Source organism: Melospiza georgiana, chromosome 3 (assembly GCF_028018845.1).
Source record: "Melospiza georgiana isolate bMelGeo1 chromosome 3, bMelGeo1.pri, whole genome shotgun sequence".
Lineage (NCBI taxonomy): Eukaryota > Metazoa > Chordata > Aves > Passeriformes > Passerellidae > Melospiza > Melospiza georgiana.
Window position 1 is genome coordinate 48,533,478 of NC_080432.1, and position 12,702 is coordinate 48,546,179.

At 37.0% G+C, this 12,702-nt stretch overlaps 1 protein-coding gene across 6 annotated transcripts in view; it reads right to left on the bottom strand.

Annotated features, from left to right (window-relative positions):
* The window catches only part of STRN (striatin), a 70,091-nt gene that overhangs the window by 39,899 nt on the left and 17,490 nt on the right, over positions 1–12,702 (bottom strand). For all 6 annotated transcript variants that reach the window (XM_058019686.1, XM_058019685.1, XM_058019690.1 and 3 more), the window contains 3 exons: positions 8,744–8,817; positions 5,621–5,699; positions 3,620–3,784 (listed from right to left, as the gene is read on the bottom strand). In XM_058019686.1, coding sequence (XP_057875669.1) covers positions 3,620–3,784; positions 5,621–5,699; positions 8,744–8,817 — 318 coding nt within the window. The remainder of the gene's footprint in view (positions 1–3,619; positions 3,785–5,620; positions 5,700–8,743; positions 8,818–12,702) is intronic.

Sequence of the window (12,702 nt, forward strand, 5' to 3'; positions counted from 1 at the left end):
CACTAACACAAAAACTGTGCTAAAAACAGATTGTGTTGAGAAGCAGATCAGCTCTTCATTTTTTCCCTGGAATTTTCTGCAATACTCATTTATTTTGTGCTGCACCACTTTCATTTCACTAAGAAAGCATTGGTTGGCTATCAAACAAATAATGAAAACATAAAGGAAGTTTTGTTTCCTATTGCCATTACTACCTCTCTCCTCTCAAAGAGATAACCATATTGAAGCATAAAAGCATCAAATACCATCTCTTTCCTTTCTTTGGAATTTATCACAAGTGTTCAGTTGTACAGAAGGCAGTTGAGCCAATCTGTTCTTTCTGCAATTTACACTGCTATATGGAGAAATCTTTAAGGAAATTAAAAGCTAGTGTGCCTTCCTCTTTTCTATTCTGGAAATGCATCATTAAATCCATACTCCTTCTGTTTTTCATGGTACCATTTTCCTCTCTATTGCACATTACCTTAATCACATCCACCCACATTCTTTTCAAACTCCTATTGATTTGTCTTTATCGTTTCCCATCCCCAAGGTTTCTCTTTACTTCAGTCCTGTACTCCGCTTCTCACCTTTTTCACTCCATGTAAACAGTTTTTTAAAACACAGACTTAAACTAAAACACAGACTAAAAATGCACATATTCAACTGGGCGCATGTTATGCAGTTTTTCCAAAACCAAACAGATTAAAAATGCTATGAGCTGTCTTTTCTCACTTCAACAGAGGTGTATTCCTTGTTGGCCTATATCCATTTTCATGTGTTACCTTCTGCCCAGTGCTCTGCTCTTCAAATGCAACTAAAACTAAATCTTCAGGTTGACCAGTGTCCTCAGACTTGCAAGCAAATATTTGACATCAATGTTCATTATATGTTTTGAACAGGAAACTCTGCCAAACTGCCTTGGCTTGAGCAGTTCACAGGCTTCTCTGGTGACAGACAGCAAAGCTTTCTCCTCTGAAGAGTTTTATTGCACCCATACAGTCACTGAAAGTCTTCAGTCTGCATTTTAGTTTGCAACTGTCCCAATGTCTCATTGTCCTGGCAAACACTCTCATATGTCCTTAAACTTCAAACTTTCTGGAATTGCATTAAGGTTTTGTTTGGTTTTTTGTTCTTCCAATTTCTCACCATAACTTTCCTCTTCTACCACTACCAAACTGCAGACACTTGTTCACTGCACTCCTTTCAACTGTAAAAGCTTGCTGCAGCCCAGATCCATTTTTCATTTTACATGAACACAAGGAATAACAAGAAGCTGCTAAAGGAAGGGTACTTTTGCTAAAGGAACCACTTTTGCCCTCACAGTAAGCAGCCTAGCATTGGTGAGATTGCTTCAAAGGATGCCTTTCCTCAACAGCAAGCCAGAATTTAGCTGAGTCATCTACATTTTTCCTAGTTCTGCCAACCAGGTAGGAAAGCATTGAATTAGGGTTTCAAACACTCACTAAAAATTTCAGTTGAGTTCAGGAGTTGCATCCTGAGTTCAGGAGCAACATCCATGTGCCTTAGACCTGTGTCATCTATTCAACGCTATACTTTCCAAAGAGAAGCTGTTCTATATAGACTGAAGTTATGCTGGCATTACATGAGGCAGGTAACAGCTTATTTCAGCTCATGAGCTTATTTCTCATTTTGCATCTACCACAAAGCTGCCCTTTGAAATCTCAGAGGTAAGTAATGATGCAGTTGGAAGAAGATGAACAGTGCCAGATGTCACAGAAACACTGAGGTAGCACAAGATGAAATAGCTGTTAAATAACAGGCAGTCTCTGCCAGGAAGCAAGCCACAGAATGCTTCCTGAAAGAAAAATTCAAAGAGGTGGTCTGTAAGTGTGACTGAAGCACCCAGAAGAATCACAGCATTGAGAGGCAGTCCTGTACTTAGATTGATCATGGAATTCTAGTAAAATCCTGACTTTTTTCCTTCTGGTGAGGGAGATGGCAGTGGACATCCAGAAATTCAAAATCACCCATGTTCAACATGACCATGTTGAACAAGAACCCTGGAAAATTTTTCCACTGTAAAGCCCTTGAGTCCCTTCTTGTTCATTATCTTATCAAAACACATCCCTAAGCTCTCTAATGCAGTTTGCCATCTCAGCCATCACCTGCAAGAACAGTTTTTCAAAGTGTACAGCCTGACCAGCCTTGCAGCTGACAAGCTAGTACAGCCACAATGGAAGGGAATTCATTTTTCTCCATCAGTGAATATCCTCAGCAACAGGGTAAACTACAAAGTGTTAAACCTAATGTCAGATCTATTCCAAAACCAAGCAGATAGGAGAGAAATGCAAATATATCCAAAAACTGCTATATTAAAACCACTGTCCCAGTATTTCGTCCATCAAGTAACTACCTTATACACACATCCACCTTCTTCAAAACTATGTAAATACACAAAAATAAATTTTGAAGTGTAAGAGGAGAAGTTTTATTTACACACTTCCCCTTCACCAGAAATCAAACCAGAACTGTTATTGCAAGCTATCAAGCATTCCTTGTTCTTCCAAACAAAGCTGTTGTACATAAATGACATGACTTGTCAACTATGTAGCAACACAATATATTTTAGTAGCTTGCAGGTTTTCTCACACATTCAAGTTTTCCATCTCACAGCATTATATTTAATTACATAACAATGAACTTCAGCCTTTATGTAACTTGTTGGCCTGAAGTTGCTGCAGCTACCAGGAGGGTATAATGAAATTTTACAAATGCTTTTTAGAAAATAGGATGTATATATAACTGTATTAGGTCTTAGAAAATAATGGTCTTGAATTTTGCGCCATGAATATAGAAAAGGAAAAAAGAGTGATTTCTGAGGAAAGCTGTGCTACTACTGGAAAGAGCTACCTCATCTACTGTTCCTACAATTCTGCATAATTTTCATTATTTTTCCAGTTTTGCAACTACAGTATCTTAAACAAGAATGAACAGATTGTTTTTCTGAAGTCTTTAGAGTTAAGTTTAACTTACTTTTTTTTCTTTTTTAACACTGCATGGAAAAGAGAAGAAAATGGGAAAAAAGCCTCTTAAGTTTTAACAATACTTAAGAGAAGAAGTGAGAACAAGCTTTTACTGTCTTTGACTGACTTTCCGTAGTATTAGAAATATTAAAATACAGAAATTAGTACCTTACACTTCAGTCACATTTACATGTCAGTAGAAAAGCAAAAACTTTTCGGAGTCAGAATGTAATGAGTGACTTTGTTTTTCAGATTTAGCGAATAAATTCCTTCTCTTATATAGTTTATCATGTCATAGTCAGCACAGACCAGAAGAGCAAAGCCTGCAACCTACACAGTAAAGTGTCCAGCAATACAAACAAACCATTAACTTGAAACAACACTGCCTTCTAAACACTTAGCAATCATATCTCAAAAGAGGCTTGATTTGACTTAGTGCTGCCATCCAACTGGAAAAAAAAATTATGGTGCTTTCAAGATTTGAATCTAAAGAATTAACTTCCATACTTATTGCTTAATATAATAAAATTAGTTAGAATTGCTCTAATCTCAAACTAAGAAAAAATCCTGAAATCTTCGCAGTAAACAAAATTTTGTTCAACACCACTAAGTGCATTTATGCAGAAATAGAACAAAGTCATCTTGATGCTTACCCGATCATTGCGTTTTCTTTAATCTGGCCCTCTGTGCCATTTACCATTGGCTCTTGATTTCTGTTCTCTTTTTCTGAAGCATCACTTGAGAGGCCCAGTAAAGCTCGCACTCGTTTTGATTTCACATCCAATATCGTGTCAGTGTAGCCCACTTCTTGTAGATACCTGAAGGAAGAGAACTCATGCTAATCTCCTCTGCACATGTCACTTCTGCAAAACATGAAATTCCTCCCTGAACTTCTCCCTGAACTCATCCTCAATCCCTTAGCTTAGCAACTGGCTGAACTTCTCCCTGAACTCATCCTCAATCCCTAAGCTTAGCAAACTCCGGTGCTGAGCTAGTGAAACATGCTTGTAAATCATCCTGTACCAGCTGCAGAGGGATCGCCTCTTGCAGTACCAGCCTCTACAGTCACTGAGAAAAAAAAAATCAGAGAGCCTAGCAGTCAGAGGTTATACAATACGTTATTCATTCATCTACTAAAATGGACGGAAAAGCACTTTCAATTAAAATACTTACAACTGCTTTATAAAAATCACCACAGTTGCATGCACAAGTATTTTTATAATTTGACACATGGAAACTAGACACAAGAAGCAGTAGATATGTTCCTTATGTAAACATTATTAGAAGACTAGAAAATGGAATAAAACCTAAATTCTTTAGCTGTGGCCATTAGTAAGAGCTGTTATTTATGATGGACTAGACTTGATAAAATCTGTCTTGCCTTTCCTTTATTCTGCAATGGATTTGCAAAAATTTGTCTTCCATATAAACACTGAACAGCAAAAATCATTGTATAGATTTCACAGCCCAAAGTTGGCTCTGTAGTTTTAAAGTTGGCTCTTTCACCAATATGCCATGTTGCCCTTGAGAGAAACAGGAGGGAAATAATGATTTCAAAAAGAAAAAGTAGAAATTGCTTTGTGTCCTTCCCTCTAGAACATGGAGTTAATAGCAGTGAATTGATTAAATTGTCAATATTCTAGACAACTCTGAAGAAAGGAAATGCTATTTTACAGTGACAGCTGCTACAAATCAGGGACGTGCACTTCTCCTGCAAGAACATTCTCCTCCAATTATTTAATATCATTCACATAACCACATTAGGAGAGAAATACTGATTGTTGGCTACAGAAAAATCAAACAAGTCACCTATGCAAAACAGAGTCTGTCAGTAATATGCACTCTATATTCAGCAGTGTGTCACTCTTGCATGAACTGCGCTGAGATGGAATGACTCATCTTCAAAATCACTGATCCAAGTCAAAACCACTCTAGTTACATTTATTCAACATGCAGGCAAAGATTTGAGCTCTTGCAAAAGAGAAGCCTGTACAAGCCATTCAATGAATTTAACTTTTGTACAACTCCTTGGATAAAGGTCTTCTAAGGTAAGTTCCAGACCATCCTTACTGTCTCAGTCCCCTCTCATTTAATCTTCTGTAACACACCAAATATCATGGCAGTTAATTTAGTTACTATGATCACAATTCAAAAATTAATTTAGATTAAGAGACATTTGTTTCATTGAGATGAACAAGAATTAGAAAACATCTAGTCTAACCTTCTGGATGTTAATCTTTTCTGCAACTTAAGTAAGCCAAAATAAAATTTTTCCTTCTCCAATGCCAGCTGTTTTTATTTTACAAAGCTCTTAACAGAATCATGTGTCTTTTGCTTTTTAATTGCAAAATGTCATGACCCACTGTTCTCTCAAGCAGATTGGCTTATTATACTCTATGAAAGAAAAGTAAATGAGATCAGGTGTTTGTGATTTGACAAGGGTTCTCATCTGAAGTTACGAAATATTAAAATTTTTTAAAACCCAAGGAAAAGTAGTGCAGAAGCTCAATGAACTTCTTCACACACGTTAGCTTTTCTTTCAGTGAAATAAAACTGAAAAAGAATAATCAAAAAATCAAATACCATCACCACCATATTTCATTAGCAGATTCTTTCTTTGCAATCAGTATTTGAGTCCTTTTTTCAACACTTACTGTCTTAACAGCTGTCGTCCTTGTTTCCATATTAGCTGGCTGTTCTGTGGTGGCTGAATCTCTGTCTCATTCCCTTCGTCTGAAAAAGATTATTTTATTACATTTTTTTTCTTTTTCCTATTTGCATAAAAGATGCCCATCCACATAAAAAGTGATCTGCCTTAAAATGATTAGGAATGGTTTAATACCAAAATTCAAAGTGCAAATAATGAAGGGAAAAAAAAATGCACACAGCACATAATTGTAGTACTATATACACATTAAGATTTCCAGGTACATCCTACTCTATGAGAGCAAGTTCCACTCGTCCTAACTCCTAAGCACTCCTCCTCTATGAGAGCAAGCTCCTAACTCCTTTAGGGGCACATAATGTCAGTCAGTCTGCAGTCCAATTTTTGCTTTGGCCTCCCAAGATAATTGCTGCTCACATTAAGTCTGAATACAAATATCTTTAACTGCTAACTGCAGCACGATATTGGTTTACAACTTCCCAATTTTTTTATACTTGACAGTTCAACATAAATCAACAAATCTACTTGCATCAATTTAGTCCTTATTTGCATTAGTTTTGCAGAAACAAACAAACAAAAAAATAGGGACTATTTTTTAACTTGAAAAGTTGTTAAAAAATTTTCAGCACACTTTCCCCAACCATAAATTTGTAACCAAAAGTTACTACTCCAGGAAAATCTAAAAAAAAAATTAAAAAATGTCATGTGGCTATGTGGCTGTTCTTTTAAGAAAACTATCAGAATGCTGGCAACCAACAGCTACACATTTATTCCATATATAGCTTCACAGCACATGATGGTGGGTTTTTTCCTCTCCTCAAGGAGATACATATGCTTCCCAAGATAAAATGCCTTGGTTTATTATCTATGAAAGCCTCTACAAAACTTTAAAACCTTGTGGTCCAAACACTGAAGGATGAACAAACTTCCTGTATAAACAAGACCTAAGAACCAGAAAAACCTGTGGTATACTCCTATGAGTAACTTAATATGTGACGTGTGAGAGCTATTATTCTCATCAGGAAGTCACTTACCTTTAAACAACTCAATTAATACTACACAAAAAAAGCCCCACCACCTACCCAAAGAAGCTATTAAATACTAATCAGAATTCACATGCAAGGAGAGACATGAACTCTGGACATCTCATATTCACAAATCTATTTAATAGCAACCACAGGAAATAATCAAATGCACAATCATCTTCCAATGACAACTGGACACAGCTGGATCCAATGCACAGCTACCAAAGCTCAGTCTATAATTATTAAAACATGACTGAGGTAAATCTGCCTGAAAATTCCTTTTAAAAGCAAAACCCACTCTTCTGGAGGCACTGTTAAGTATATCCAGAGGCAAGAATTCTCTTGTGCTTAGTCTCCTCAAAAGTGATGACTGCTAGCAGTAGCAGTGGTTTACAGATAAGAGTGAAGAGACTTGCATTATGAGGAAATTATAGCAGAAGATATAGTATATATAGTATACACAGATAAACTGTATAAATAATTTTATTTTTAAAGTATCCCTTTACCAGGAGATTGAAATCTTTCTTCTAAAATTATGTTCCAGACTCACCAAGAGATCATAAAGAAAACAACAAGGATCCATGTGGAAGAACTGCTACCAACATTTTGACTTTTTTTCATGACTGGGCAGGAAAAACAGGGACAGGGCAATGGGAACATATCAACACACAACATAGATATCTATCAAAGACAACTTCAAAACAGTATTAGAACAAAGTTTCTATTTTAAGTCATCAGTCCAGATTTGATATAGAATGAAAATACACATTTCTGATAGCTGTATATAGACTACAATGGGATAAATGAGAATAATGGAATTTTAGCTGAAGTATTTCCACAATGTTGACTTTGCAGAATTAATGCACAGTCTAGAGCTCTGCTGGGTAAGCCAGGCCTCGCACTACATTCCTCAGCTGGAAACTGCAGCAATGTGCTGTAGCTGCATCCTGAGAAATTACAAAAAAACACCATGGCTGCCTAGGGCTGCGGTATGATCAGGACAAAGTTTTCTAAAGGTCCAGAAAGAGACTGAAGTCTTCCACTTAGTAGCACCAAATTCAATATTTCTTCAGTTAAGGAAATAAAGCTGATAATTGCATGAAATAAAATTTCTAAAAAACTCATTAAAAACTTGGACAAGAAAAGCCTGGTGTAAAGCTCGGCTAGTTGGTATAGGGTTGGATTTTTTGTTTGTTTGGGGGTCTTTTCATGACCTTCTAAACCCAAATAGGTAAGAAATCACCATGATAGTCAGCTAGACCACCCCCTCCATGAACCAAGTGACAGAGATGAGATTTGCAGACATTCTATGCTCTGCCTTTACATATAGGTAGTTCCAATTTTGTTGCAGTAGAAGCATCAGGAGATTGAGACACAAAAAACATTACCTATTTTTTCAATGCCTTGACCATTAGCCAGATCTCTGTACCTTTTTTTAATACTTTTTCCTCCAGAGGAAAGAATAGGGAGATAGAGGGATAAAAGGAAGTAACTTAAATTCTTAATTTCCCCAATTCAGTGCTTAAATCTATTTGTGTGAAGTAGCAGATGAAAACAAATCAGCTTTCCAGAGACCAAGGCAAAAAACTGAAATAACTAAATGCATGTCCAATGATCATTTGAAATCTCCTGTTCAAAAACTCTCACTTATGTCTAAAATGCACTTTAATTATTTTTTTCCTGGAATACTACTGAGGTAATTGAACCAAAAAATTATGAACTATGTATTTCATTCAGAAGAATTATCCAGAGATAAAAGGATTCTATTGCTGTGAATCTAGTATCATCCTGTTCTAAAATATCCATACACATCACTAAGGGACAGAAAAACTACTCTCTCCAAGAACAGTCTGCTCATTTGGGTTTGGATTTTTTTTAATCTAAACTAAGTTGATTTATTAATAGACTCTTAGAGCATTAGGATATATTTTTAATTGTACAAGAGTAAAATATAGGCTTGAATAATTATCTCTATTCATAATGCTCCATTAGGAGACTTATTTTATCAATACTATCAATTCAGCATTTGCACATAACACAGTTAAGCTTTTATGCCAGTAATAAACTCACTGTCATTAAATTCTTACCAGAATCATAGTTCGGTGGCTTCATATCTCCCTGATTCAATTCTGTGCCATATTTTAATTTGTGGTATTTAGCCCTGCAAAGAAACCAAACAAAAATTTTTTTTAAAATCTATTAGCACATTTAAAGGATATCACTAAACACATAAATGTCATCTGTTTTCAATTGAAAAGCCACTTGTTTTTTCTAGGCTGGGAACAAAGCAAATCAAGTAATTTTACCATGACTTCAGATAGGTAATTTTATTGAAATTTTTTTTCCAAGGGCTACATGTAATTGCATAGTGAATACTGAAGAAACACACAGAGCAGTTGACTGCAGATTTTACAAAATGTTCTTGCTACAGAAAAGGTTCCTTCCCTGTGGACACAAACAACTCTTCTGCTTCCCTTCCCAACCCCCTAGCCTTTCCTTTTTAGTCAACATTTATGAACCATTTTTACTACCCATGTCAGTTCAGTGCCATCTACTTCATCTCATATTGTCACTCCATTAAGCAAACTTTAGTTTTAGTTTTATTTTTCGAAATGCTGTGCTCTCCAACAGCAGCAGGCCCTCAGCCAAAACTGTTCTAAACGAGACTTAGCAATGACAGCTCACCCACACCACTTTGTCTCAAAGCTGCTAGGTCTGCCACTTGACCAAGGGCAAAAATGGAAACTTTCTTCCAAAATTATTTAGCTTTCAAAAGGTCTAACATAATAAGCCCCACAAAGCATGCCATACAATGAACAAGAATAGCAACAAAAAAAATGGAAATGCTTTTTAATATGAGAAGCTTCATCCTAAAGATGCAGTATGTACAGACTTTAAAATACATGTAATACCACCACAGTAGAACAGTACTACACAGGCACGTTTAAGTTATTCAAGATTCATTACAGTGGTCTTATAATACTGCAGTACAGAAAGTGAGGCAAAGTGAGCTTTTTCTAGTTTTGCAATCTGTTCTCTCTTTCTCTGACACTCACCATAACTTTAAAAGTACAAAACTGCAGGTTTTATACCTTCACAACTGGGTAGAAGAGTAGCACTTGCACCAGTTCCTACTCTAAACAAAAAACTGAGAATTCAGGAAATGCTGTGTGTGCAGCCTCGGAGTAGTGGAACAATCAAACAGCTCACATGTACATGCAGTTCAAGCACAAATGTACAAAGTGAAGTATAGAGTAGCAAGAAAAAGGCTGAAAAAGACAAAAAAAACCCCAAACCTCTCATACGCACCAACTTGAAAAGGAGTTTCATTAGCTCCCCTAGGCACAAGGGAGCTCTTCCACTTAAAATTTATTTTTAAAAAAATTAATGGGTTTGACACTTTGTAATTGTATGAGGCAAGTTTTCACAAAAATCGCATGACTATATCAAGAACAGCTGCAGAAATGTTTTCAAGTTACCTGCACCTCTAGATTGCTTCCTAAACATCTTCATTATATTACTGTTTTCTTTTGCCTTTTCTTATTTCATCAAGAAAACCCATTACTTCTAACAAAATAGTGCTGAAGAATGCTTTGTAGTTCTTATGTTTCAATTTCAACAGTAATAGCTTCCTACTAATCCAGCTGCATTTTAATTATAATAAACATTTAATTCTGACTGAGAAGGGTAAGTGAAGAGTGAAGAAGTGCTTCTTAGGCATAGCAACATCAACAGATGAAGGAACTAACTCTCAAGAGCCAGAGCACTAAGCTCTAAGGTGAGCAGCACTCAACAAGGAAAAGAGAAAGGATGTGCTTGAAATGTATTAAAAGTAATAGATGGAAGTTAAACATTTTGGTCAGTACAGAAAAGAATAACAAAGAGTAGAACAAAATCAAAGCTGAATGCTCAATCAGAATATTTATCTTTCCTTTTCCAACTATCCATTTACCCTAGTAAAACAACTGCCTCTCATTATTGTTAAATATTGATGCTATGTATACTTTTCTCCCACCACCACTAATGAAAAGCAATGATTAATCAAGAATTAAGAAATCCTCCACTTTGTAACCAACTTAAAAGAGTACAATTTTTTATGCAGTCATGAAATCAAGAGACCTTAATATGTAATCTATTTTGATCTGACTTAACAGAAACAAACAAATATTAATACTCTGCTCTTCTAATCTGGATTGCTGACATATGTTGTGTTCTACTTCATTCCTTCAAAGAATTCAGGGAGAAGTTAGTTTTGCAGCAGCTGACATTTGCTTTTAGTTTGTGGGTTTTATAAAAAGTTCCACTACGCTCTATGCGTTCACTAATTTTCTTATCGAGTTTTGTTAATCATTTCCAGCCTAAGTAAAATGTTTGCTAGGTTCACTGAAAGGATCATTCTTTGGACCTTTCCTGTTCCTCAGATGTCATGTTCTCCAAAATCCATCTTTCAAAGATTCAGACTGCAGTTTTTTAAACTTCTCAGTATATTTATTTCAATCTCCTAAATCCATGGTTGCTCACTTTTTAATTCACTTCCCTCTTAAATCAACAGTAATAGTCTTTTTTCTTACTGAAGTTTTCCCCACTCATCAAAAACATTATAAAATCATTTCACCAGAATGAAAATAATCATTCTAAATCCATTTTAAACTGTTAGTAACCAGGATTTTCTAACTGGTTCTACCTCATAACACAACAGCTTTTAAAGCTTTTGTTGCTATTCTTTACTTCAAGAGGATAACATAGATTACATGGTCTTGTACACCACTGGCCCTTTAAATTTATTTTAGGGCCAAACTGGATTAAGATTTCATCTTTCAGAGGACCTAACTTTGTATATTGCAGGCAGAGACCAGTAGCACTAGAGAGAAGGCAGAAGAACAGTGTTCTAACAAAGAGGCAACTGAAGAGATGAAAAGCCCCAAAAAGTAATCCTTATTTCCAATATTTCTGGAAAAGTTAGTTATAGAGCTCTGACTGCACAAAATGATAAAAAAAACCCCAGTGCTACAATCAAACCTGAATTAAATTCAATTAGTATAAATTCAGGTCTCTGAGCAGGACATACACTTGAAACAGAAGCATGAGTATCATGCCAGAGTATGTGACACACTGAACTCATTTTCAGTTGAGGTCAGCTTCTAAAGTTCAGAAAAATATTACCAAAAACTCCCAAAAAATCAATATATCACAGAATCACAGAAATTCTAGGCTGGAAGAGACCTGTAAGATCATCGAGTCCAACCCATGTTCTAACATCTCAACTAGATCATGGCACCAAGTGCCACATCCAGTCTTTTGTTAAACTCTTCGAGGGATGGTGACTCCACCACCTCCCTGGGTAGATGATTCCAGTATTTGACCACTCTTTCTGTAAAATACTTCCTCCTTAATTCTAGCCTGTATCTCCCTTGGCGCAGCTTGAGACTGTGTCCTCTTGCTCTGTCTGTTGTTGCCCAGAGAAAGAGACCGACCCCCAGCTCACCACAGCCACCCTTCAGGAAGCTGAAGAGAGTGGTAAGGTCACCCCTGAGTCTCCTTTTCTCCAGGCTGAACAACCCCAGCTCCCTCAGTCGTTCTTCATACGGCTTGTGTTCCAAGCCCCTCACCAGCCTCGTTGCTCTCCTTTGGACATGCTCAAGCATCTCAACATCCCTCCCAAAGTGAGGGGCCCAGAACTGGACGCAATACTCCAGGTGAGGCCTCACCAGTGCTGAGTACAGGGGCAGAATGACCTCCCTGCTCCTGCTGGCCACACCGTTCCTGATACCCGCCAGGATGCCATTGGCCTTCTTGGCCACCTGGGCACATTGCTGGCTCCTGTTCAGCCGACTGTCAACCAGCACCCCCAGGTCCCTTTCCTCCTGAGCACTGTCCAGCCACACCGTCCCCAGCTTGTATCATTGCAGGGGGTTATTGTGGCCAAAGTGCAGGACTCAGCACTTGGACTTATTGAAGTTCATCCCATTAGATTCTGCCCATCCGTCCAACTGTTCCAAGTCCCTCTGCAAAGCCCTACGTCCCTCTAACAGATCAACACACGTTC